Below are 25,178 nucleotides of genomic sequence, written 5' to 3' on the forward strand. Positions count from 1 at the left end.
GGCTGGCTGAGTTGGAGGAGCATGCAGCTGCTGATCTTAAGGTCTTGAGTTCACATCGCATAAAGCTTGTATGTTGGGCATAAAGCTTACTTTTTTTTTTTTTAAAGAGCATTTTTAGGGTAGTGAATCGGTATAACATTCTAATGATGGAACAGGTCATGATACATTGTCATAACCTACAGAACTTAAAACGGCAAAAAAGGTAAACTCTGGGCTTTGGGTGATAATGATGCATAGGTGTAGATTCATCAGCTCTAACAAATGCACCATTCTGATAGTGGGTGAAGATGTGGGTGTGGAGAGCAAAGGTTATATAGGAATTTTCTCTACTTTTCACTTCATTTTTGTTGTGAACATAACACTGCTCAAGTCTGTTAAAGACAAAAAGAAAAACAGGGGGCTTGGGATGGAGCATGCTTTCCCAGCCACCCGAGAATTACTTGGGTGGAATTAGCTGGGTTCCTGGTAATGTGGTCTTCAAACATGTCAGTCATTTAGGAGACTATCTTACTTGAACCCAATAACCAACCATCCCACTATCCTTTTAACTAAGCTGTAGGCTAAATGGAGATCAAGAGTTGCATGCTCCTCCCACTGAGCTAGCCAGGTGCCCTCTGAAACTGGCCATTGTGCCGCCATCTGAAACTGTCTTTGCTACTGATGAAAATGGGTCAAGTCACTTGTTTCTTCATATGTCAAGGAATAAAGACAGTTCAGAAATACTTCTCTTTTGCACTAAATTATTACATTCTTTGAATGTAGGAACTGTGACTGATTCATTTTTTTTAAAGTAATTTCTATACTCATCATGGGGCTTGAACTCACAAAGAGTCCTACACTATAAGAACTGAGCCAACCAGTTGCTGCTGATTCATCTTTTTGTAGTTACCAGTACGCAGTGAAGTGGCTGGCATGAAGAAACCGATCAGAATATAAATGAAGTACGATTCTGAGTCATTAGAAATTTTCCATCTCATTAGGCATAGCTCCAGAGTCGTGCTACATAAATATCAATAGACAGTTGGAGTAGTACATGGGATGCAAGAAAAGGCAGCAAAACTGCCTAGGTGACCTAAAGCAGTTATTTGCTGCCCTCTTGTGACCAGTTCTAGGAAATACATCCTCTCCCCTTCGCACTCAACACTTCTTTCCGATGCGCAGACTGAGACACTTCGTTTTGGGCACACATCATCTATCCACACTGAGCCACTCATTGTGGTGGAGACGCTCTGGATAACAATTCAAAGGAATTATTACCCAAGCTGAATTAAAAAGGATGATTAAAAATGAGCCAGCTGAACAAAAAGATTGTGGGAAAGTGAGGATTATGGTGGAGGTGTGGCAAATAGAACATAGCATGTACAGTGGCTTAGAAGCAAAAGAGAGGTTGCAGCTTTTCAGAAGTGCAAGTAATTCAGTAGAGGTGAAAAGCAAGGTGCAAATGTCCTAGATATAGATAGACTGGGTGGGTTGGAGCACTGGTGATGAGAGATAAAAGTATTATAAATAGCCATGTATGCATACTAAGAATTCCATCCATACCCTAAGGATAAGGAACCTTTAAGGGCTTGAAGCCAGCAGGTGACTTAATCTGACCATTGCTAGAAATAGTACTCCTGATGCTTTGTGTTGTAAGGGTGGAGAAATGCTGAAACTGAGAGTAATAGCTGGGCTGAACTCAAGTGGTGATGGGAATAATAGAATGGATGGATGTGAAAGATAAAGGATACAACATCAATAGAATTCTGATGACAAAAGGTGTGTGGGAAAGGACTCAGGTGGAGAGAAAAAGAAATGGGGGGAGCCTGAGCATGACTCACCATATTTCAATTCATAGCTGGGCAGTTAGTAGCAGCACAGTCCTAAGGGAGGTTTGGGGGGGAGGGCGGGGGGGATGACACCGTGCAGGGAAGAAGGTGATGCCACCTAAGACACTAAGACATCATAATTTAGCTTACTCAACATTTGTTCAAACCTCCTTCTAAGGTACCTTTCTGCATTATAGGGTGGGAAACTACAAACTACAAACCCGAGACTCTACTACAGCTGGAGTTGGGATGTTAGTTAAGTCCCAGCAACCATTTGCACTAGTAGAAGACTTGAAGTCAAAACCACAGTAAGTGAGGAGAAAGGCAGGAAGTGAGGGTCCATTTTGTGGATCGTGGCAGAGCCAGGGTAGTTCTAGAGCTTGAGTGGTGATGTCTCAGTCTGGAAGGGAGCCTTCTGATGGTAGGAGGGGCAATGGAGTCTCTTGGTTGTCACTCCTGAAAGCTCAGCCAGAGTCTGCTCTTAGGCTTGCTTCCTTGCTCAGGTCAACTCTAGACTGACTCAGGGTGCCTGTGGGACATATCCCAAACAGAGATATGTGTGGGACATTCAGAGGTAGAGAAACAGATGTAAATTAGACTGAGGTGTGGATCTGGGAGTATAAGCCTACAAACATGAGAGTGAACATGACTAATGAGGGACAGAATGTACTAATGAGAGATGTTGGTGTGAGTACCTTGACAATAACCAGCATGTTAAGCATGAACAGAAGAAAAAAAAAACTGTAAAGAACACAGAATGGAGCAGAGAGGGAAAGAGGGATGAGGTGTCAGAGATGCCATGCACGGGAAGAGAATACGTCAACAAGGAGGATTGGTCAACAGTGCCCAATGCTGCGGAAAACAAGAAAATGAGAGTACCATTCATCTATAATACTGAGCATCAAAGAGGCCCTTGTAGGACAGCTGTGCTTAGCATTGGCAAGAGCAGTGAATGAGGTTTCCAGGAAAGAGCAAAATACAAATGTTGTCTGTTTGGCACTTACCTAGGCTGTTGAAAAGATTCACTTTAACCTCAGAGGCCCTGTGGTAGATTAAAGATTGCTGCACATTTTTTGACTCTCCTCCCATCAGGAGGGAGTCTGGTGCTCCTCCCCTAAAACTGGGACTGACCGTGGAGATTTCTTTTGACCAATAGGATGTGGGAGAGAGATGCTGGGTAATGAAGTCTGAGTCTTAACAGAGCTCCACTTCTTCCTTTGGTTCTTGGAATGCGCCATCTCAACCCATGGCTACACTGTCAAAACCCAAATGAGTTAACACTAATGGAAGAGAACCATTGCCAGCAACCCCGTCATGGATTCCTGTGGGCAGCTAGGGCCAGCTAGCTGTTGGAGCGAGGCCACTTTGGATCCTGTAGACAACACCATGTAAAGCAGAATTTCCGCCTGATTGACACACAAAATCAAGGAAAAATCGACCAACCAGTATGCAGTGTTTCTAAGAGTGGCACTGTACTCCTGCCCATCACCATCTTTGGGACAGCTCTGAGAGTCTCCTTCACTCTTCTACCAGAAAAAATCATGGACAGCCTGACTGGCTCAGCTGTGGCTCTTGATCTCAGGGTCATGAGTTCAAGCCCCACACTAAGTGTGGTGTGGAGCCTACTTATGAAGAGTTCCAACTTTAATGACTTTCCAATCCATCATGCTGTTTCTAGAAATATATCCACCTTAAGTCACTAAAGAAGTCTATCTACAGGGGCAGCTCGGGTGGCTCAGCAGTTTAGAGCCATCTTCAGTCCAGGGCGTGATCCTGGAGACCCAGTATCGAATCTCACGTCGGGCTCCCTGCATGGAGCTTGCTTCTCCCTCTGCCTGTGTCTCTGCCTCTCTCTCTGTCTGTCATGAATAAATAAATAAAATCTAAAAAAAAAAAAAAAAAAAAAGAATCTTAAAAAAAAAAGTTGCACAAATCCACCCACTGAGCCACTCAGGCACAGTAAATAAGTATAAAATATTCACACTCATTTATGCAGGATGTCACTTCAATATATAATTTAAACTAAATGCCAGAATAAATTCATTTTTACTGTGTCCTAATATTTATGGAAGTGGTAAATAAAAAACTTTACCCAAATCCTCACTAGCACATTTAAAAATTATTAAGTTCCTCTTTTAGGTTTTTTCTTCAGGCAAAATTATTTAAATTCCTTTAGCTCATTCTTACAAACCAGATTTTGTGATTGTTTAATGTTTTTAAAAATACTTTAAGTAGGGATCCCTGGGTGGCGCAGCAGTTTAGCGCCTGCCTTTGGACCAGGGCGCGATCCTGGAGACCCGGGATTGAATCCCACGTCAGGCTCCTGGCATGGAGCCTGCTTTTCCCTCTGCCTATGTCTCTGCCTCTCTCTCTCTCTCTCTGTGTGTGTGACTATCATAAATAAATAAAAAATTTAAAAAAAAAAAAAATAAATAAAAATACTTTAAGTAATCTCCACACTCAGTATGGGGCTCAAACTTACAACCCTGAGATCAAAAGTCACATGCTCTACAGACTGAACCAGGCAGGTGCCTCAAATTGTTTTTTTTTTTTTTTATGGTCTACATTTCAAGTAAATTATACTACTGAATTATGCCAATCATTCATATTGAATATTACAGGATAATTTTGTGGTTTCCACATGAGTTCTGTCTCTCACATCCTCTTTTCTCTCTCCTTTTTTTTCTTCCTATCTGTGTCTTTCCTTTCTCCATTATCTGTTGTTTCCTTTAATCTTTCCTTTTTTTAAAAAAAAAGATTTTATTTATTCATGAGAGACAGAGAGAGAGAGAGGCAGAGACCCAGGCAGAGGGAGGAGAAGAAGACTCCATGCAAAGAGCCCAAAGTAGGACTTGATCCCGGGACACCAGGATCATGCCCTGAGCCAAAGGCAGATACTCAACCACTGAGCCACCCAGGCATCCCCATCTTTCTCTTTTCTTTATGCTTTTTTTTTTTTTTTTAAGATTTTATTTATTTGTTCATGAGGGACACCGAGAGGGAGGCAGAAACACAGGCAGAGGGAGAAGCATGCTCCTCACAGGGAGCCCAATGGGGGACTCGATCCCAGAACTCCGGATCACACCCTGGGCTGAAAGCAGACACTCAACCACTGAGACACCCAGGCATCCCTCTTTATGCTTTACAGTGAAGTAGCATAATCATAACTTTTTAAAGATTTTATTTATTCATGAGAGACACAGAGAGAGACAGAGACGTAGGCAGAGGAGGGGAAGCAGGCTATTCACAGGGAGCTCAATGCAGGACTCCATCCCAGGACCCAGGGCCACAACCTGAGCCAAAGGCAGACGCTAAGGCACTGACTGAGCCACCTAGGCATCCCTGATCATATTTTTTTAACATGGTGTCTAGCATATGGTCAATATTCCATAAACATTAGTCATCACCACTAACTAGAATATATTTATATATATATAAATAGCTAACACATAATAGCTAATTTAGTCTTTCATATATTGTATCAATATAATATTACATTATTATATAGCATATACAGTTAGAAATATGTTATTTATATAATAGATAAAATAGTTTGTAATGTAGTATAGGACATATTAGTTATTTAGCAGCTTAAAGCAGCAAAAATTTAGTTTCCAAATTTCTGTTGATTAGGACTGCAAGTACAGCTTAGCCGCGTATCTCTGGCTCAGTCTCAGGCTATGGTCAAGACATTGGCTGGAGCTGCAGTTTCCTCAAGGCCCAGTTGAGGGAAGATCTACTTCCAAGTTCATTCACATGGCTTTTTGCTGTCCTGAGGTTGCTGACTGTTGGCTAGAGACATGCCTTCTTTCACATGAACATTACTATAGAGTAGCTCACAGCCTGGCAGCTGGCTTTGTTCAGAGCAAACAGCAAGCAAGAGATCAAAAGAGAGCACTAATTCTAGAAGCCAGTCTTTGTAATCTCATCTGGGAAGATATACACCATTCCTTTGCTGCATTCTATTTGCTAGTGGTCCCTAAATCCAGCCCACACTCAAGTGGTTAAAGAAAAGGAGGTGGTGATCATGCCTCCCCACTCCTGCAGGCTGCTTATAAATAGGTATCATACACATCTACAAATGTATTATGTTAGCTATTGTTAATAATTATATACAATTGAATTTTCCTGTTTTTCCCCCTATAGTTGCAAAGTCCAGACTTTCTGTTTTGTTTTCTAATGAGTAGACAGGGAAGATAGAAATTTCCTTCCCATTAATAAATTTCTAGTATTTGTCCTACTTTGTTTATAGCCAGTTTTATCAGCTAAATTTGTTATTGTTGTTGTGGGTTTTGGAAATCTTAATTGAATCCTGAAACTGGGACACCTGGGTGGCTCAGCGGTTGAACATCTGCCTTTGGCTCGGGGTGTGCTCTTGGAGTCCCGGGATGGAGTCCCACATCTGGCTCCCTGCATGGAGCCTTCTCCCTCTGCCTGTGTCTCTGCCTCTGTCCCTCTGTGTCTTTCATGAATAAATAAATCTTTAAAAAAAATAAAATAAAAATCCTGAAACTGGATGGAGCATTTTACATTTGCATGGCCAAGGGCGTGTGGGTATACAGTGCAAGACCACCAGTGCAATCAGATTTACGCAAACAAAATGGTAGGACGGAAGTACTAATTACTGTAGATTTAGATTACATGTTTTACATGCACTGATTTTACAGGCTTGGTGCCAGAATTCCTTTGTTTCTGAACAATAACAAAATTATTGTTATTTTTTAAATAACTATTTCCTTTTGCTCTATTCATCTCAGGTCACTTCAATACACTGGATATTTGTTCCACTTAGGCTACACTCCTTGTGTATTCTCATACTACTTTCTTCTCTAGAATTCTATCCTGTACTTCTTTGCAGTTGACTCAGGTTTTCAAATTTTCTACTTGGAAATAGCAAGTTCCTATTTTAAGTCTTCATCTCAACTCACCTCGAATGACCAAATTTTGACTTTTTAGTGCTAATCTTAATATCAGCCAGAGATGAGTAAGAGCTTGCCTCTGCAATGTCAGAACTCTGTCTAATCAGGAATGCAGACATGCAAATGAAAGAATATAATAGAGTTGAATGATGAAGTTTTGGAATATAGGTGAGGTCCGGAGCCGACAACCAAGAAAGAATTCTTGAGACATCTTTGGTGCAGAATAGTGGTTTTATTAAAGCACCCGAGGATTGGACCCATGGACAGGAAGAGCTGCTGCCCAGGGCCTGGAAGGAGTGGCTGATTATATACCTGGGACTTGGGAGGGGTTTGAGGATAGCATACTCTCTAAGGGATTTTGGAAGCCAGGTTTCCAGGACCCTGAGGGGGCTAGCTATTGTTGGGAAGAGGTCCCTCATTACCGTCTAATAAAACCTTAGTCATGAGACCCTTCAGATGTATACCCATAGGTCATATGCTTGAGGGATGATTACCAACATGTATTTGGGAGTAGAGAAACAGGGAATTTCTTTTTTTCTTTTTTTTTTTTTTTAAGATTTTTAATTTATTTATTCATGAGAGACACAGAGAGAGGCAGAGACATAGTCAGAGGGAGAAGCAGGCTCCATGCAGGAAGCCTGATGTGGGACTCGATCCTGGGATCAGGCTCTGGGCTGAAGATGGCGCTAAACCGCTGAGCCACCCGGGCTGCCCGAAAAAGGGAATTTCTAAAGGAATTTTTATCCATTAATGTAGACTTACAGGATCCTGGGGGGCAGGCTAAGATTGCCTATTGCCCTTAGCAATGTATCGAGGCAGTTGAGTTCGTAGAGGAATGTCCCCTGCCTGTTCAAGGACTTGTCAATATGCTGCCCTGGGCTCATGACTTGTCCTCAGCTAGCCCTGTGTTTCCCCATCATTGAGACATAATCATAAAAATAAATAAAAAGGTAGCTCAATCGAGAAAATGATAAGCTCTTTTTATTTTTTATAAAGATTTTATTTATTCATTCATGAGAAACACACAGAGAGAGGAAGGCAGAGACACAGGCAGAGGGAGAAGCAGGCCCCATGCAGGGAGCCCAATGTGGGACTCGATCCGGGGTCTCCAGGATCACACCCTGGGCCAAAGGTGGTGCTAAACCACCCAGGCTGTTCCTGATAAGCTCTTTCGAAGCAGGGGCACCTGGCTGGCTCAGTCAGTAGAGCATGTGACTGGATCTCAGGGTGGTGAGTTCAAGCTCCACATTGGGTGCAGAGCTTACTTTAAAAACCCAAACAAAACTCTCCAGAAGCAGAGGATACTAGGACAGGTTTCTGGGAAGAGATAGCATAGCATCTAACCTGGGATTCGATGTATATATGAGCATTTATTTACTGAATTGGAATTAGGTCAGAAAGGAACACACAGTGCAAAGCACAGAGGGATGGAGTGTGTTACAGCACGTCTGGGTTACTAAGAAGTAGGCAGTTGTCTGACGACATATGTTTGCTAGCTTCTAACTCCTACACTGAGTCCATCTTTTAAGTTTGGCTATTACTAGTTTATTGCTTCATTCCTCTACACACACAGGCTCTCTGTGTTTTCTCCTTCCCCACCTCGTATAATCCTCCCCCCTTCTTGCCTTCCTTTTATGTTTTTTTTTTTTTTTTTTTGCATTTAGGCCCTGGATTTAATTTAGTTAGATTGGACTGTAGTAATAACGTTTCTGTACATTTGCCCAGAGGCCTTCAGCTAATGGGTGTATTCTTTACAGGCCAATAAACAGATGAATAGAGCCAGCTTGCTGAGCTCTCTTGTCTGCTTCCCTTCTGTTTCTTTGCACTTTAACCAACTTCCATTGACTGGAGACCCTTTTGGAAAAGGAAAAATTCCTAGGTAACTCAAACATTACCTTGCCTGCTTTAAATGGCTTCTGCACCTGCCAGATGGTTCCAGACAGTTTCATGGGGGACTTTCCTGTTGCTGGAGAATGTTCTCTCTACCCACAGATCAGTCTATGTTTCTTTTGTTTCTTTTTAAAATATTTTATTTATTTATTCATGAAAGACACACACACACACACACACACACACACACACAGGGGGAGGGGGCAGAGACACAGGCAGAGGGAGAAGCAGGCTCCATGCAGGGAGCCTAACTCAGGACTCGATCCTGGGTCTCCAAGATCACGCCCCAGGCTGAAGGTGGTGCTAAACCGCTGAGCCACCTGGGCTTCCCAGATCAGTCTATGTTGAGGGGAGCATAGACTGCTGTTGCCCTGGGAGTTCTTCCCCAGGATCAGTGAGAACTGAAAATTATACTCTCACAGCTCTGGATGGTGGCTGTTCATTTCTTTCTTTCTTTCTTTCTTTCTTTCTTTCTTTCTTTCTTTCTTTCTTTCTTTCTTTTCTTTCTTTCCTCTTGTTTTAAAAGTTTTTATTTATTTGAAAAAGAGTGTGTGCACATGAGCAAGGGGAGCAGCAGAGAGAGAGGGAGAAGCAAGCTCCCTGCCAAGCAGAGCTCGAGGCAGGGCTGAGTCTCAGGACCCCAGGACTACGACCTGAGCCCAAGGCAGTTGCCCAACTGACTGAGCCACCTTGGCACCTCATGGTTGCTCATTTTTTGACTATTTGTGCTGATCGTGACTCCACATACTCCAGTGATAAACTGATGGGATCATAGAACAGGTGCTGACCAAATCACCTTGAGAAAAGTTAATCTGAGGTTCTCCAAACCTGGGCATCCCAGCCTGAACTCTGAAAACAAATGGGGGAACAACGCCAGGATAAAGGGGCCACCATAGCTGCAAGGGAGAAACACTAATCAGACTACCTCAAAACACACTGCATTCTTGAATGACTATAAGCCCAGCAGGAATAGATGAAGTTTTTGCTTTCCCCAGTGCTTGCCGGTTTCCTCTCCTTTCCTTCTAAGCCCCTGGTCCCTCCCTGCCTTCTCCCTCTGCCTTACTCTGAACATTCTGTTCCATTTTCACTGCCCCAGCTTCAGACTCCCTCCTGCGACCCCAGGAGAGCACCCCCTCCTACTGCCTGGGGAGGCTTTCCTATGCTATGGTCTCGAGCTGGGCCAGCATGTTGAGGTCATTGCTCTTGCTGCCAAATGATTGGCCTGAGTTCAGTTTGTCCATCTGTCTGAGCTTCATGGAAAACATGATTGTTGCTCTAAGCTCTCTATTATATGTCCTGCCTTAGCTCTGAATTGCATCTGGCTTTTTGTTGTTGTTTCTTTCCCTACCCCCACCTCCCTGCCTTTTCTTTCCCTGACTCTCACCAGATTAGAATCACATCTGTTTTCCAGCCTCTACATTCTCACTGCAGAACAGATGGGCGAAGAGTAAGTTCTCGTCCAGGCAGACGAGGAGGAGCTGGGTTTGGTACTCAGATTTGTTCTAGAGACTGATCAGCACCCATGTATCTCAGAGATGGAACATGTATCGCTCCTTTGGAGGAGCCAAAGGTGCTATTTCCTTATTTCTGATTATGTCCATTGTTCTCCCTTCCTCCCAACTAACCAGCTTCCTTCCTCCCTCCCTCCCTCCCTTCCTTCCTTCCTTCCTCCCTCCCTCCCTCCCTCCCTCCTTCCCTCCCTCCCTTCCTTCCTTCCTTCTTTCCTCTCCCTCCCTCCTTCCTTTCTCTAACTCTTTTTCCTTGTCTAGTCTGTATTCTATTAACAAGATCTGCTCTCTCTACCTATATACTCTCCTCAGGGAGATACACGATGCAGACTCAGGGAGCTAAGAGACAACTTGAAACTTAATACACTTTTAAATGCACACATGGTCACTGATTCCTTAGATTGAACTTTCTGTAATTCTAATGTATTCCTTCCAAAGTGGAGGTATTTTTACCAGTCCAGCCACTATGTTTCTGTGAATAAGAGCAAATACAAAGTCTTTAAAACTTCTGGATCAGAGAACATGTTATCTACATATTCCACGATATGAAGAAAAGTACTGTTGGAAAATAAGGCAAATGGAATGAACTTGGCACCCAATGTTCTTTGGGCTTCCAATGGCATTTTATCCTCAAGATGCCAGCAACCAAGGTTCTGAGCATAAACATAAAGCCAAAAGACAAAAAGAAGGCTAACGTGTCTTCTCACAGAGCTCCTCCACATTTCAAAAGGATTCAAAGGGTACTGTATTTTTCAGCTTTTCCTAACCCTAACAACAGCCAACCCTCCCATTGGACAAAACTCAGGTGGTATCTGTGTGTGTTTGAAAATGGAATGAATAGAATTCCCTGAGAGGGGGAAAAAAACCACATTCTTGAGTGTGTGGGTCAAGAAGGATGAAGAAAGAAAAAAAGAAAGAAAGAAAGAAAGAAAGAAAGAAAGAAAGAAAGAAAGAAAGAAAGAAAGAAAGAAGGAAGGAAGGAAGGAAGGAAGGAAGGAAGGAAGGAAGGAAAGAAAGAAAGAAAGAAAGAAAGAAAGAAAGAAAGAAAGAAAGAAAGAAAGAAATTTGTTAGAGTTGAAGAAATGAATGTCGAAAAATAAAGTGAGAAAAAAAAAAAAGAAAAAGAAAGTGAGAAAGGAGGAGGTTGCAAACATGGAAGATGGCCAGAGAAGGAGCAGGCTGTCCAAGCATGAAATGGAACTATTTAGGTAAGAAGGAACCCACAGCAGAGGTGGGCCAGGGGCTGGGTTGCAAGAGTTTGGAAAAGAGGCTCATGGAAGAAAGGCATTTGTGAGTGGGAGCCAGGCCTCCTAGGGAGCAGCAGTATCACTCACTGGTGTGGTCATAACCTTTGGAATGAGGGTGTGAGTGAGTGCAAATCCCCAGCCCCCTTCTCATTCCAGTCTCATCACACTCCTCTAGCCTGGTGCGCTCTCTCTCTCTCTCTCTCTGTCTCGCGTGCTCTCTCTCTCTCTCTCTCTCTCTGTCTCGCGTGCTCTCTCTCTCTCTCTCTCTCCCCGTCGCTCTCCCTCATCTCATTGTTTCAGAGTAGGCCAAATTTGAAGTCCTTCCCAGGGAGTGGCTCTGTTCATCTTATTCTCCAGCCAAAGTAGAAACAGCGTGAGAAGGAGAGAGCCGCATTCGGCAGCCAACGGACTCGGTGAAAAGAGCAGAGGAGAAATACACAGTGAGTTGTTTGATTGTATAAAACCCTAAACAGACAAGAGGGTGTGTTGGGTGGGTTGGGTGTGTGTGTGTGTGTGTGTGTGTGTGTGTGTGTGTTAAACTGAAAGGCCAGAGTGGGGCAATAGGGAATGACAATGACTGAGAATTGAGCGAATATCCCAATTATCCATGGAATTCAAGAGACAAGACACTGAGGTAAGCAGATGATATTAAGAAGCCACAGATATTGAAAAGGACTATAAGACACTGGGGGTTGAAAGCGGCCACAGGACATGAGCAAAGATACCAGTTAGAATGTAAGGTTTCCTCTGACTTGGCAGAAAAAAGGAGTGAGAATGAGAATAACGGTGAGTGGGCAAAGAAGATAATTTGAAGGAAAATAAATGTTCAGTGAAAGAAAGGAGAGAAAGGCCTGGAGTCAGAGGGGGGACCAGGGAAAGCCCTGGGCAGACAAAGAGACAGGGGCCCTCCAGGTACCCTTGCCTGGACCTCAATGCTGATGTGTCTGCGAGCATTACAGCCTCTACTCTCCCAACACTCCCACTAGACATGTTGCTCACGGGACCCAAGGTGCTGCTGTATCTCACCGTGCTCATCATCCCCTCTGGTGAGTCCCTACCTTGAATCTTTTCTCCCTGCAATGCCAGCTCCTCGGTGTGTGTGGATGTGTGTGTTAGAGGGCAGGATAGAGGGATGGTGAAGGAGACTGGCAGCAGAGGTGCTTGCTACTGAGTTCTAGAATCGCCATTAAAGAAAAGGACAGATTTGGTTCTGAGAAGCAGGGGCTGAGATGAAATCAGAGATGACCTCAGACTTGGGAGGACATATCCTGAGTTCTGAGTAGAAGATCCACACAAAGGCCTATTAACCAAAAGAGGGTCACACACAATGAAAGATACAAGTAAACAGAGGAGCAAGAAGCTGATACACAATGGCATGATATGGAGACAACTAATAAACTGGGCCAAATTCAATACATGAAGGGACACAGTGGAGGAATATATGCTCCCACCTAACCCATACTAGCTCCAGCATATACACAAATGTATTCACAGGGACACATGAAAACATGTGCCAGGCTGTAAGCTAAGAAAAGCCATCACAGGTTTCACAGAATGGAGCTAGGAGATTGGCCACAGAAAGTGATCTTCGGACCGCAGAGAAATCCTGCTTTATTTTCTCATTTTGCCAGATACACACCGTAAGAAAATCATTTTGTGCTTTGTTCAGTAGTGTAGCTAGTAAGATGGCTGTGGGGATACTACAGGACACAGTAGAGAGGCTGCTGGCCCCGGGTGCTGAACAAGATCCCACTCCTTCTGCTAGGAAAGGGGGGTAACAGGGCATCTGGAGTCAGGGCTTGGCAAAGCATGGCTTTCTTCTCAGGAACTTATTTTTCTTGAGTACTTCCACGTCATTAATGGTCTGAGTGATGTTGTATTGAACCATGTAGAAATACAGTGCAGAAAAATCGAGTACAACCAGTTTCTCATCATTTTCTGGTTCATCTAATAAAAACCATATGGGATGGGGAGCTGGAGTCATTTAACCCTTTTCTCTGTCCTTTGGTACAGAGTGGACACCACTAGGAGTCAGTGGTCAACGAGGAGGTAGGTAAATTCTTGGATCTGGGCTCTTCTGTGTTTTCAAAAAATATTTAAGTAATCTCTACCCCCAGTGTGAGGCTTGAACTCAAGACCCTGTGAATCAAGAGTCATATGCTCTTCTGACAAGACAGCCAGGCACCCTATCTGCTGGGATTATCAGGATAGTATAGATGAATGTTCAGAGTTAAAGAATGTATAATATAACAGAGGGACACAGTGCCAATGTGTGGAAAATAGGCTCCAATTCACCAGTTTCCACAATCCTATTATCCAGTTCATAAAACTTTACCTCTTTTAACAACTGAAGTACCTTGCCGAAAACGTCCACTATGCCCATCTGTTTTTCCCACTCTCCTATACAGCTCTTATCTCACTCAGAAAGCGCCACTAATCCTAACAGCATTTTCTTCTCCATATAACAATGGAGAAGCTAACATGCAGGCAGAAAAAGAAGGCATCTCAGTGCTACAGTGAAATTCTGGCACTAATGGACCAAACCCAAATGTTTTGGCTTCCTTCGGTTCAATGACAGAGACTCCAATAAACATCTCCACTCTGCCTCCAGACATTCAATATAATTACAACTTATCTCCTACTTTTCCCGACCCTTGAGAGCAGTATATAAGCCATTAAAGGGCCATAAAATCAAATTAGCAGATCACAATGGGTATTTTTAATGAATTAGTATACACTAAAATAAAAATGGAGTACATTACTAGTACATTCCAAGAGTAAAAGATTACCTTATTATACTTGCTTCAATTTTCTATGTGTGCATTGGGACACAATATCATTTCTTTCTTTGCATCCTGGTACAGAAAATATAGAAACAACTCTTTTTTTTCCTGCTGTGGGTAAAGGGATCCAAATCCCTAAGTTTCTGAACCTATATCAGCATTCAGCATTAGCAAAAAAATTCTGAATTCATTTCTCTGGGCTGGTTAAGGTCAGGTCCTTGTCTACATATTTGTGATGCTATCCTAGCAGGAATATATGATTTCTGAAATGTCTACTTAAGATTTCTTTTCAGAGAACATTCATGAATTCTAGATAAGGATTTACACAGTGGTAGCTCATGGAAAAGGTAGGTAATCTGAGGAATATACCGAAATAGATTACTTTATCCAGAAATTCTGAGGTGACAGCAAGGAATCACTCTCAACCCCTCTGCTCTCCCACTGGTTCACTTCCATTTCTGTGAGTGGCTGGCCCCGAATGTAGCTAGAGAGGAAGGGAACTGGTGGGACCAGGCTACACCCTGAGAGGCTCCACTCCCCTCTTATGGTTTTCAGAATGACTAGGGTTAATGGTTTTTTTTTTTTTATATGTCCTGGGGGATTAGAACAGACTTGGATTTCTTTTACGAAAATTTGTTCTGAAATATGAAAACTAATGCTGAGTGTTAAATATAAAAAGGCTCTTTGGTCAAATCTCATGACTTTCTACCTGAATTTTTTTTTTTAAGATTTTATTTATTTATTCATGAGAGACACACAGAGAGAGAGGCAGAGACACAGGCAGAGGGAGAAGCAGGCTCCATGCAAGGAGCCTGATGTGGGACTTGATCCCGGGACTCCAGGAGCAGGCCCTGGGCCGAAGGCAGGTACTAAACTGCCTAGCCACCCAGGGATCCCCTTCTACCTGAATTTTTAAAAAAGAGGATGATGTAAGTAGTAAGCCAGTAAATTGCTTCACAATGTTTTATTTGTGTTTTGCTTCTGCCACAATGATCAATAGCTCTGGCATGCTTTCTAAAAATGCTATTCTTTCCAGACTAAACATGGCATTTAGACACCAGTTTAAGAAAAAAAGTCAAAGCAGAAAGAATTTGCTGACCCCTGGTGGGCAAACTAGATTATGATGAGAAGTCGTGTGCAATAAAGGATAATTGAAGATGGAATATTTATTAAATATTTAGATGTGAACACTGCTTTGTCATTTTTCTTCTTATTTTTTTTTAAAGATTTATTTATTCATTCAGAGAGAGAGAGAGGCAGAGACACAGGCAGAGGAAGAAGCAGGCCCCATGCAGGAAGCCCAATGCAGGACTTGATCCCAGGTCTCCAGGATCACACCCCAGGCTGTAGGCAGCGCTAAATCACTGCACCACCAGGGCTGCCCTGTCATTTTGTTTCTTAAGGTTGAGACAGTTTGTTTCAGGTAGTGCTATTATTTATAGTTTCAGATACATTTTTCTAGTGTATCATAATAGATTCCACCTTAAGACCTGAACCTTTTTTTTTTCTCCTCCTGCCTTTATTTTCCAATGAACAACTGCAAGGTATTCTCTACAAGTATCCCCTCCCTTCTCCTCACCTCACTTCTCACTAAGCACCAGAAAATAATCAACATCAGGCACCAGTGTGGCTCAGTGGTTGAGCATCTGTCTGCCTTCAGCTCTGGTAGTGATCCCAGGGTCCTGGGATCAAGTCCCACATCGGGCTCCCCACAGGGATCCTGCTCCTCTCTCTGCCAGTCTCTGTGTCGCTCATGAATAAATTTTTTTTTTTAAATCTTAAAAAAAAAATCAACATCATCTTTGGTGAATATGCTTGTATGTAAGTATATCAGCAAAGTGATATCCAATTATTTCAAAATTGTAATTATCAAAATCAGGGTCTTTGGGAAAGACAATTTTCACTTAAAATAAGTATTACAAAGAGGTCATCAATCCACTGTACTTATCACAGCTCTATGACCCTGGGTAAATTATTTACTTAGCCGGTGCTCAATTTTATCATCTGTACAAACAGATTTAAATAGTGCTTGCCACATAGTAAACTCAAATTAGCGACATACATTATTATTTTGTAGGACAATTAAATATGTTATTCTTCTCTTCCTAAACCAAAGTCTGACTAGGAAAGTGGATGCCTGTGGAGGATTATCTGATGGGCATGTGAGAGACAAAGGGAAAAGGACATTCTATGTTAGGACTGCATAGGTATATTCATGGAAGCGGGAAATGGATATTTGTTTGGGTTGTGGGATACTTGCTGTGGGCTGGCAGCTGTGCTAGCCACTTACTGGGAGTGCAAGAATGGGAGGCACTAAATGTAAAAAAATGTTTTCCTGGGGTGCCTGTGTGGCTCAGTCGGTTAAGCATATGCCTTTGGCTCAGGTCATGATCCCAAGGTCCTATATTTCAGCCCCACGTTGGACTCCCTGCTCAGTGGGGAGTCTGTTCTCTCTCTCTCCCTCCCCTTCTCTCAAATGAACAAATCAAATCGTTAAAAAAATAATAAAATGTTTTCTGATTTGTTTTTTCATTCAGATGATGTGACTCCAGTGACACCAGAAACATTTACAGAGGATCCAAGTAAGCTACCCTTTTTATTTCTTTGCTTTTGTACCAGGAATAGAAGGATCGAGGGTGATGTCCAACAAAGATAAATGAGGAGTAGAACAGAAATTAGTGGGCGCTCATGCAGACCCTCGTATCTGTCATAGATGCCACTGATGCTGTGAATATGCCCAGTCTTTTCTCTCCTATTTCCTTCTGTGGAAGTCCCTTAAACTACATCCTTTCACTTCAATCTTTCTTGCCTCCTTTTAGATCATCCCTTTATCCTGCTTCCCTTTACAACTTTTCCTGCCTATGTTTTTTTATTACCTATGTTGTATCTTTGTAGATCTGGTGAATGAGCCCTCTACAGACGAAACAGGTAAATTTTATTACCGTTCTTTTACAATGGCATGATTCTTGGTGATATTCACAATATTCATTCCAGCTTTTAATTAATCCTGTGCTTTTATCTCTGAGAAAGGGATAGAGGGATTGGGGGTGTTTTGTTCAGTGACAGTGGGATAAAAGGAAACAGAGTCCCCCAGTCCTCTAAATAGATGAAACAAAGTGGATGCATAACTAAAATAAGGCATGCATAATAAAGTATAATGTCAGTAGGCCAAATAGTACCAAAAAAAATTCATAATTTCTTCAATTAACTCTATTTCCTTGGATATAATACACAAATCCAGCCATAGCCTTGACTTTGCCTGATACCTCCATCCTCCCATTTTCTAAATCTTTTTTTTTTTTTTTGGAGTGGGGGAGGGGGCAGGAAAGAGCAGAGAGAATCCTAGGCAGACTCCATGCTCAGGCCCAGTGCAAAGCCCCATGCTGGGATTTCTCTCAAGATCTTGATATCAGGACCTGAGCCAAAACCAAGAGTCAGACGCTTAACCAACTGAGCCACCCAGGCACCCTCCCATTCTCCCTTTTTATCCTCTGCCTTCTCCCTTGCCAACTCAAAGCCCTCCTCACACCTGCTGTTTTGTGCCTTTTCAGTTCTGGCCGATATCGAGCCTTCCACAGATGACCTGGGTGAGTTCAGATGTGGGATCCCAGGGCCACTGGGGCCGTTCTGGGCTTTCCCCAGAACCCATTATGGAAGGCAGTTACAGCTGGTGAAGGATCCCAAATAGATAGGACTACACATTCTATGTAGCACTTTCTATTTATGTAGCACATTCTTCCAATAGTTCAATTTAAATTAATGACATTTTTGATTCCTTAACAAGCAGAGACTGTGCTGGGTGTTTGATATACAAAATACCAACATGTGATCTTTCCCTCAAAGATCCCAAGACCGGATGGGTAAAGGCAAGACAAATATATAAACAGATCAATATTTGGGAAGATAAAGGGTAACTTTCTAGAAGAAATGGTTAAATCAATTCTTGAAAGAAGTATTGGAGACGGCCAGGCAGTTAAAGAGGGAACAGTATGTTCAAAGATGTCAACACAAAATAGAGCTTGGCACATTGAAGAAACGAGGTTTATTAAATGATTAAGGCAAAATCTATAAGAAACAGTGGTAGGATGTGAGAAAAGGAGACAAAAACTAGATGATTTTGAAGAAATAGTTACTGAAAACCTACTATTAAATGCCAGGAATATGAAGCCGATTTCTTTTACTAGATATTTGTTGTGTAATACACAAGGTAAAGAAACATAACTTTATTCAGTTTCACAAAATGCCATGGTCAGGATAAGCAAAAGAAGCTGTGGAAGCTCTAGAAAGAGTCCTTGAGAATATTCAGGGCTGGGGGGTCAGAACAGGCTTCTGTGGAGGGGACATTGATTAAGTTGCTTCTTGAAAGACAAAAAACAGTGAATCGAGTAAACAGGCAGAAGAGCTTCTGGGTAAAGAAAACACTATGCCCAAAGGCTTAGGATGAAAATAAAAAAGCATCAGAGACTAGTTTAGACAAAGAAAGATTCCCATCAGATTTTTGAACTGGAAATTCAGCCAGAATGCTATTACACTAGTTCCAGTAAAAGATGGTGGCCTGAACTAAGGTAGAGATAGAGAGAATTAAGTGTGAGTTGTGTGAGAGGACTGTTGAGATGATATCTAGTGTTCGGTTGGGTAGATGGTGGTACCATTCACCGAAGAATGGTTTTAACTGGTGAAGGGAAAGATCAGACAGTTTAAGATACGTTGGATTTGAAGGATCTCTGAAAAATCCACAAACTCTTCCATAAAATGGCAGGTGGCTTCATAGGTCTGGAGCTTAGAAGAGATTGGGGCTGGAAGTTTGAGACTTCTCAGCATGTAAGCCTGCAATTGAAACCAGGGGATAGATGAGATCACCTACTACACTTTGTATAGTATCCTATCTATCAGCAACTCTTCCAATGGCATTATGACATAACTCCCATGGTTAGTGTATTCCCAAAACTCATCTTGATCCTTAACTTATTATTCATTCTACAAACTAGGTCCCTATTTAGCTTGACCATAGGTTAGGTTTGGCTATGGCTGTGACCTTTGCTATTCTTTGCTAAATAACTTTTATCTAATTTCTGATTAGATATCTGATTTACAGAGAGGTGATTTTCTTTTATGAAAATGAGCTTCTACAGGTTAACATTCATTTCTCTCCTTAGCTGTAGGAGGAAGCCCTTCTGGGCATATGGCTACTTGCCTTGTGTCCCTACTAAATTTGTTTTTTGTCAACAACACAACCGTGCAGTTTTCAATTCTAGAAGAGAAAGGAGAAAGGCAATATCAAATTTCCCATTCTAACTTATAAATCTCTACAATTTTGTGGATCAAACAGCCCATTATGGGTTTTTAGATGTTGCTAAAAGCATTACCAACTCACTTGTTTTTTATTTATGGACCCCCGATGGGTCCCAAGTGAGGCAACATGACAGTTACAGAAGTAATGAATTCTAGAACTGGTGATAACTCAATGAAATTTCTGCCTTCCAGCTTCACCCAATGATAAAAATACCACAGCAGGTATGATTATCTTTTGCATGTCTTTTTCTTCAGCTTTCTTCTTGGGGATTCATATACCTTCTTATTCTTTGGAGGGTACTTGGTATACCTTCCAGCTTGCTTCCGATTATTTTTTTTTTTAAGATTTTATTTATTTATTCATGAGAGACACACACAGAGAGGCAGAGACACAGGTAGAGGGAGAAGCAGCTCCATGTGGGGAGCCCAACGTGGGACTGGATCCTTGGTTTCCAGGATCACGCCCTGGGCTGAAGGCAGCACTAAACCGCTGAGCCACCCGGGCTGCCCAGCTTCCAATTCTCTGTTAAAGAATATTTTTAGTACCCTCCTTTTTTTGAGCTCCTATCCTCAAACTCATGGGAGAAAATACGGAAGCACTGTTGGATAGTCTGGTAACAGTCCTCTTCTTAAACTACCTATGGACTTTCTGTGATGGTTAGTGAGTCAGGGAGTGACTACAAGGACTCAATATTACTCTAGTTGTCATGGCCAAAGTTGCATTCTCTATTGTACTGATGATTCTGATGTGCATCTAAAATTGGAAACTACTGAAACGGAAACTATGACCCACTTAAGAATTCTTATTCTATAGAATGGGGTAAGCAGCAGCATTTCAATTTTGTATTTCCTACTGCCACCTGGATAAACCTAGAAAGACTTTCCTAGAAGAACTCTTAGAGATTATTTTATCTACTTCTGCTTCCAAGTAGGAAAGCACCTAAATTTTATTTTAGCCAATTTCCTCCTGTTCTGCTTTTGTGAACAAGGAGGGCATTCTCCAACTTACAAAGATCCTGTGTAGAGAATACTTATATTTTTTCCCCATTCTATCTATCTTCTTTCATCTCTTGAATCCTTTGTTTATGCCTCTGTTTTCTATGTTGGACTTCTTCAGATTGCCGGGATGAAAAATTTGCTTGCACGAGACTCTACTCTGTGCACCGGCCAGTCAAGCAATGCATTCATCAGCTATGTTTCACAAGGTAAAAGAATCCCAGGAGATGCAGATTCTTCTATAGTGTTTTCGTGTCAGTAACTATTTAAAGAGCACTCACTATGGAATTTCAATCTTTGGTCGCAGAGAAGTTTTTAAGGTGACCCTCCTTGCTATTCCTGCTGGTACCAGATAGAACCTAGAGCTTAAATTGAGGTATATGGAGGACAGACTGACCAATAAGAATAGATGCTAGTAGGCAAGTGAGGAGAGGGCTGAGAAAAAGACAGTCATGAGAGAAATACTGGTACAGTGAATCTATGACCTCATAGAAAAAGGCCAAAGTAAAAGATCCAACTCTAAAGGTAAAAACTAGCAAGGAGCATTAAACCTGACTCTAGGTGGAGTGGGTAAGTTTCACGAAGAAGAAGGATTAATTCCCGTCTATCCCCTTTACTCCTCTGGGAGAGAAAAAAAAGCCATCCAAAATAATTAAGGAAATCCAGAAGAGGAGAACAGATAGGGGAGAGTGGAGAATATGGAAGTTGAGGAGGCACGCTCAGCCTAGGCTAGTTCTCCATCAATGCTTTTTTCTATCTCCTTCCTTAACCATGTTACTGGGACCATGGCAGTTTACGACGTATGTATATCATCAACAATGAGATCTGCTCCCGTCTTGTCTGTAAAGAACACGAAGTTATGAAAGGTAAGATGATGTCTGGGTTTTAGTGGGGAGGGGCAGTTATGAGAGAGGTGAATAGACATGATCGTGAGGGACCCAAGGTCTGGCTTCCAAGGAGGGCTTTAGGCCTCATCAGTCCCTGCTCCACCAGGTTATGCTAAATGACCAATTTTTTTTTTTTTTAAGATTTTATTTGAGAGACAGGGAGAGCATAAGTGGGGGGAATAGCAGAGGGGAGAGAGAGAAGCAGGCTCCCCACTGAGCAGGGAGCCTGATGGGATGCAGGGCTTGATCCCAGGACCCTGAGATCATGACCTGAGCTGAAGGCAGATGCTCAACTGACTGAGCCACCCAGGTGCCCTGCTAAATAAGCATTTTTTAAAAAGATTTTATTTATTCATGAGAGACACAGAGAGAGGCAGAGACATAGGCTGAGGGAAAAGCAGGCTCCCTACAGGGGGCCTGATATGGGACTTGGTCCTAGTACCCAGGGATCGTGACCTGAACCAAAGGCAGATGCTCAATCACTGAGCCACCCAGATGCTCTTAAATGAGCAATCTAAGTAAAGAAGTATGCTTAACACAACCCTAAGAAAAGTACAGTTGGATCTCTTTCCAGCTTGATTGCAACCCCCAACCTATCCTATACATATAGCTTTCTGAAGCTCTTGCTGCTTTGAAGATCATTCACTGAGGCTCTAGGTGAAAAGCCAAGTCAGGGGCACCTGGCTAGCTCAGCCTGGGGAGCATGTAGCCCTTGATCTTGGGGTCATGAATTTAAGCCACAGGTTGGGTATAGAGATTACTTAAAAAATAGTAATAATAACTCCACTAATTCAGATATTGATGTTTAGATAAGTCCTATAAGTAAAACAAACAAATAAACCCCAGCCTGGGGCACCTGCGTGGCTCAGTGCTTGAGAGTCTGTCTGCCTTTAGCTCAGGGATCCTGGGATCAAGTCCCACATGAGGCCCCCTGCAGGGAGCCTGCTTCTCTCTCTGCCTATGTCTTTGCCTCTCTCTGTGTGTCTCTCATGAATAAATAAATAAAATCTTTAAAAAGAAAGACTGGACTTTTAGAAGCTGGCAACATTTTAAACAGTCTACCAATTCCAGGAACCATTTACATGACTTATTGTGAAATTTTAGAAGTAAAAGAGGGTAGAAAAACTTTATAAGAACGATTACAAGGGTACAAACCATGTGGTTATAAACCGTGCATTGTGGAAACAAAGATACTTCTCACCTTCCCCACGGCCAGCCCCAAACGATAAGTGCGGTTGGTGAAGGCACCACAGACACAGCCCCTTCTGACTCAGCAGCCTATCTTGCACTGAGCTCCTGAGTAAGAGCTGTAGTTAACTTCGCAGAAGGAAACTTGCTGCTTGCCCCCCTCAACCTTGCGCAAGCCACCTGCAAGGGAAGCACCTTGAGATTGAAGATGAGTATTTGGGACTCTAGGCACTTTCAAGTGTCTCAAGGGACTTGCTAAAGTTAGCTATTTGTACAGTAAACACTTAAATATACAATGAATGATTGAATTTCATTTTTTTTTTGAGATTTAATAAATCCATGATTGTAAGAATTGGGAGCGAGGTATACAGAGGAACCTAAAATTGACTGGCCACCTGTGCTAGGTACTTTGCATACATTATTTGAATTTAATATCCACAAGTACACCATCGAGGCAGGTATTGCATGCCTATACTTGGAAGGGATAGTGAGGTTGAGAAAAGTTAAACTTTCTAGTAAGTAATAAATAACCAGGAAGCTGCAGATCTGGGGTTCTAGCTCAGATCTATTTCTCTTCGATCTTTCACTACAGCACCCTATGGTCTTCTCTTTCTCATAAAAGAGGACCTCTTATCTTTTTGCATTCCCATTCCATTATGCTCTGTCTCTCTTCTAGATGAACTTTGCCGTCAGATGGCTGGTTTACCCCCAAGGCGACTCCGTCGCTCCAACTACTTCCGACTTCCTCCCTGTGAAAGTGTGAATTTGCAGAGACCCAGTGGTCTGTGATCGTCAAGCAGAAAGAAGAATGTGTGGGAGGGAGGAAGAAAACGCTCTAACAAGAAGGATCTCCTTATCCAACCATTGTCAGCTAACCCATAGACATTAGTATTTCTTAAACCAATCCCTTTGCAGTACCTAGCTTTTGCCCCCACTCCCTGATTTTTCACTCAGACTGATAACATAAGGTCTATATTATTGCATGGTTTCACCGCTTCTCAATATCATAGACATAGTAGATTAACGATAACCATGTGGCTTATATACAAACATTCTACATAGAATTTCAAAGAAAAATAAACTTTAGGTTAATATTTACTATTGAATCTGTCTGAAATAGATCTTAAGGTGGAAGAACCTATTGCTGTCTATTTAACTAGTCATAGAACTCCATTTATTTAAGAAGAGTTTCCTAGATTAACTCCCCACTCATTTACATAGTACTCATTACTCTTATTTTAACTATTTTGCTGGGATTTGCCTGGCAGGTCTTCTTTGAGAAGAGTCATGGTAATTTCTGTAGTCTTAGAGAATTCTCTGGAACCAAGTTATACAATCCTACTGGCAATATATAAAGACCCAAGATGACATCTGCTAGGTTCGGAGGCCAAGGATAAAGGAGAAGAGTAGACCAAGTATGGAACTTGGACTCGTGGTTTCCTATTCACTTTTTCATGCAGTTGTACAACAAGTAGAGGTGCAAAGTCCTATTTACCTACTCATTTTTGGTCATATGGAGGTTGGCCCACCCTCACAAGTTAGACAATTTAATGTGAAACCATAGCATTGGTCTGAGGTTCCTTGATTTGTTGCTACTTCTTTCATCCTCATCAATAACCAGGGTCTGTAGAGATCACCATGCAAATGGGCTCTGGAAGAGCCTGATTTTTTTTTTTTTTTAATGTAAAACTAATTTCTTTTCTTTATTGAAAATACATCTACAAAGTAATGCTTCTCAGTCCACACTGGGTACATGTATATGTAGAGCCTGTGATGGGCTGGCGAGAGGATCGTCCAAGAGGACTTGCTTTCCATAAGAAATGGTTAGTATAAAAAAAAGATCACACTGTGTAACAGAATTAATTTGTCGTGATTAATTTTTGCTCTACTGGTGTCATGAGATGACAGCCACGGATATTAACTTTTGTAGTGTATTTCCCAAATAGAGCCTCAGCATTAAACGGTTACTTTACCACAGCCTAACGTTAACTTTTTTGTACACATGTAACGCTCATGATCTATATAGAAAATATCTCTAATTGTGTATTGGAGAGTGTATGTCTAGATTTTCAATTTGTTAGCATAATTAAGCCCATTCTTCATCATTTTTGGTCAGAAACTCAAGCACAGCTGGTACTGACAGCTCCCATTCCATGTCTTTGAGTGAATACTCCTTAGGGGGTAAAAAAATTAATCTCCTCTGAATCTGGGAGCTGCCTCGCCTGAAACTAATGCCCCTGCTGGTTTTCTCTTGGAACCACATTGACGAGCCTGGAAGAGCCTGATTTGGGGCTTAAAGGCAGGCAGACCAAATTTACCTAATAGTTTATTAAAAAAAAGTGTTAAAGAAAGACAATATTAAAAAAAAAAAAAAAGAAAGACAATATTCAGACAACTACATTCTTATCCTGGCTCTAGCAGTAATCAGGTAAACCAAGAAACAAGTAAACTAGGTTTAATTTCCCATCTTTACACGACAAAGTTAATTTTATGTTGGTTCTACAGTTTCTTTCCATTCTGTGATTCTCAAGGTTTAAATGCATCATTCATATTTCCTGAAGCCTAGAGGCAGTCTAATTCACAACCACCTCATCTTCTTTATAACAGGAGAAATATCCTCTATGAAGACAGCAGTCTACAACATAATAGACAAAATTCCC

The 25,178-nt window shown here is 41.9% G+C and overlaps 2 protein-coding genes across 10 annotated transcripts in view; one reads left to right on the top strand and one right to left on the bottom strand.

Moving 5' to 3' along the window:
• Nucleotides 1–25,178, bottom strand: part of RIMKLB (ribosomal modification protein rimK like family member B) — a 171,211-nt gene that overhangs the window by 93,506 nt on the left and 52,527 nt on the right. The gene's annotated exons all lie outside the window — the stretch shown is intronic.
• Nucleotides 11,526–23,616, top strand: MFAP5 (microfibril associated protein 5). 3 transcript variants are annotated; one of them, XM_072799124.1, is made up of 10 exons: nt 11,526–11,812; nt 12,359–12,418; nt 13,386–13,421; nt 16,693–16,737; nt 17,051–17,083; nt 17,707–17,742; nt 19,640–19,669; nt 20,565–20,652; nt 21,236–21,309; nt 23,195–23,616. In XM_072799124.1, the coding sequence occupies exons 2-10, from the start codon at nt 12,361–12,363 to the stop codon at nt 23,305–23,307; spliced, it is 513 nt and encodes a 170-aa protein (XP_072655225.1). In that variant the 5' UTR covers nt 11,526–11,812; nt 12,359–12,360; the 3' UTR covers nt 23,308–23,616. The 3 variants fall into 3 exon arrangements, with proteins under 3 accessions (XP_072655225.1, XP_072655226.1, XP_072655227.1); XM_072799125.1 differs by lacking the exon at nt 17,707–17,742 and having other exon boundaries at nt 11,528–11,812; XM_072799126.1 differs by lacking the exons at nt 17,707–17,742; nt 19,640–19,669 and having other exon boundaries at nt 11,589–11,812.

Source organism: Canis lupus, chromosome 25 (assembly GCF_048164855.1).
Source record: "Canis lupus baileyi chromosome 25, mCanLup2.hap1, whole genome shotgun sequence".
NCBI lineage: Eukaryota > Metazoa > Chordata > Mammalia > Carnivora > Canidae > Canis > Canis lupus.

Excerpts from the sequence above, each read along its gene's own strand:
- MFAP5 (XM_072799124.1), top strand. The coding sequence starts at position 12,361 with ATGTTGCTCACGGGACCCAAGGTGCTGCTGTATCTCACCGTGCTCATC. Across the intron at positions 16,738-17,050 it reads AACATTTACAGAGGATCCAA|ATCTGGTGAATGAGCCCTCT; the intron begins GTAAGCTACCCT and ends GTATCTTTGTAG. Across the intron at positions 19,670-20,564 it reads TGATAAAAATACCACAGCAG|ATTGCCGGGATGAAAAATTT; the intron begins GTATGATTATCT and ends GGACTTCTTCAG.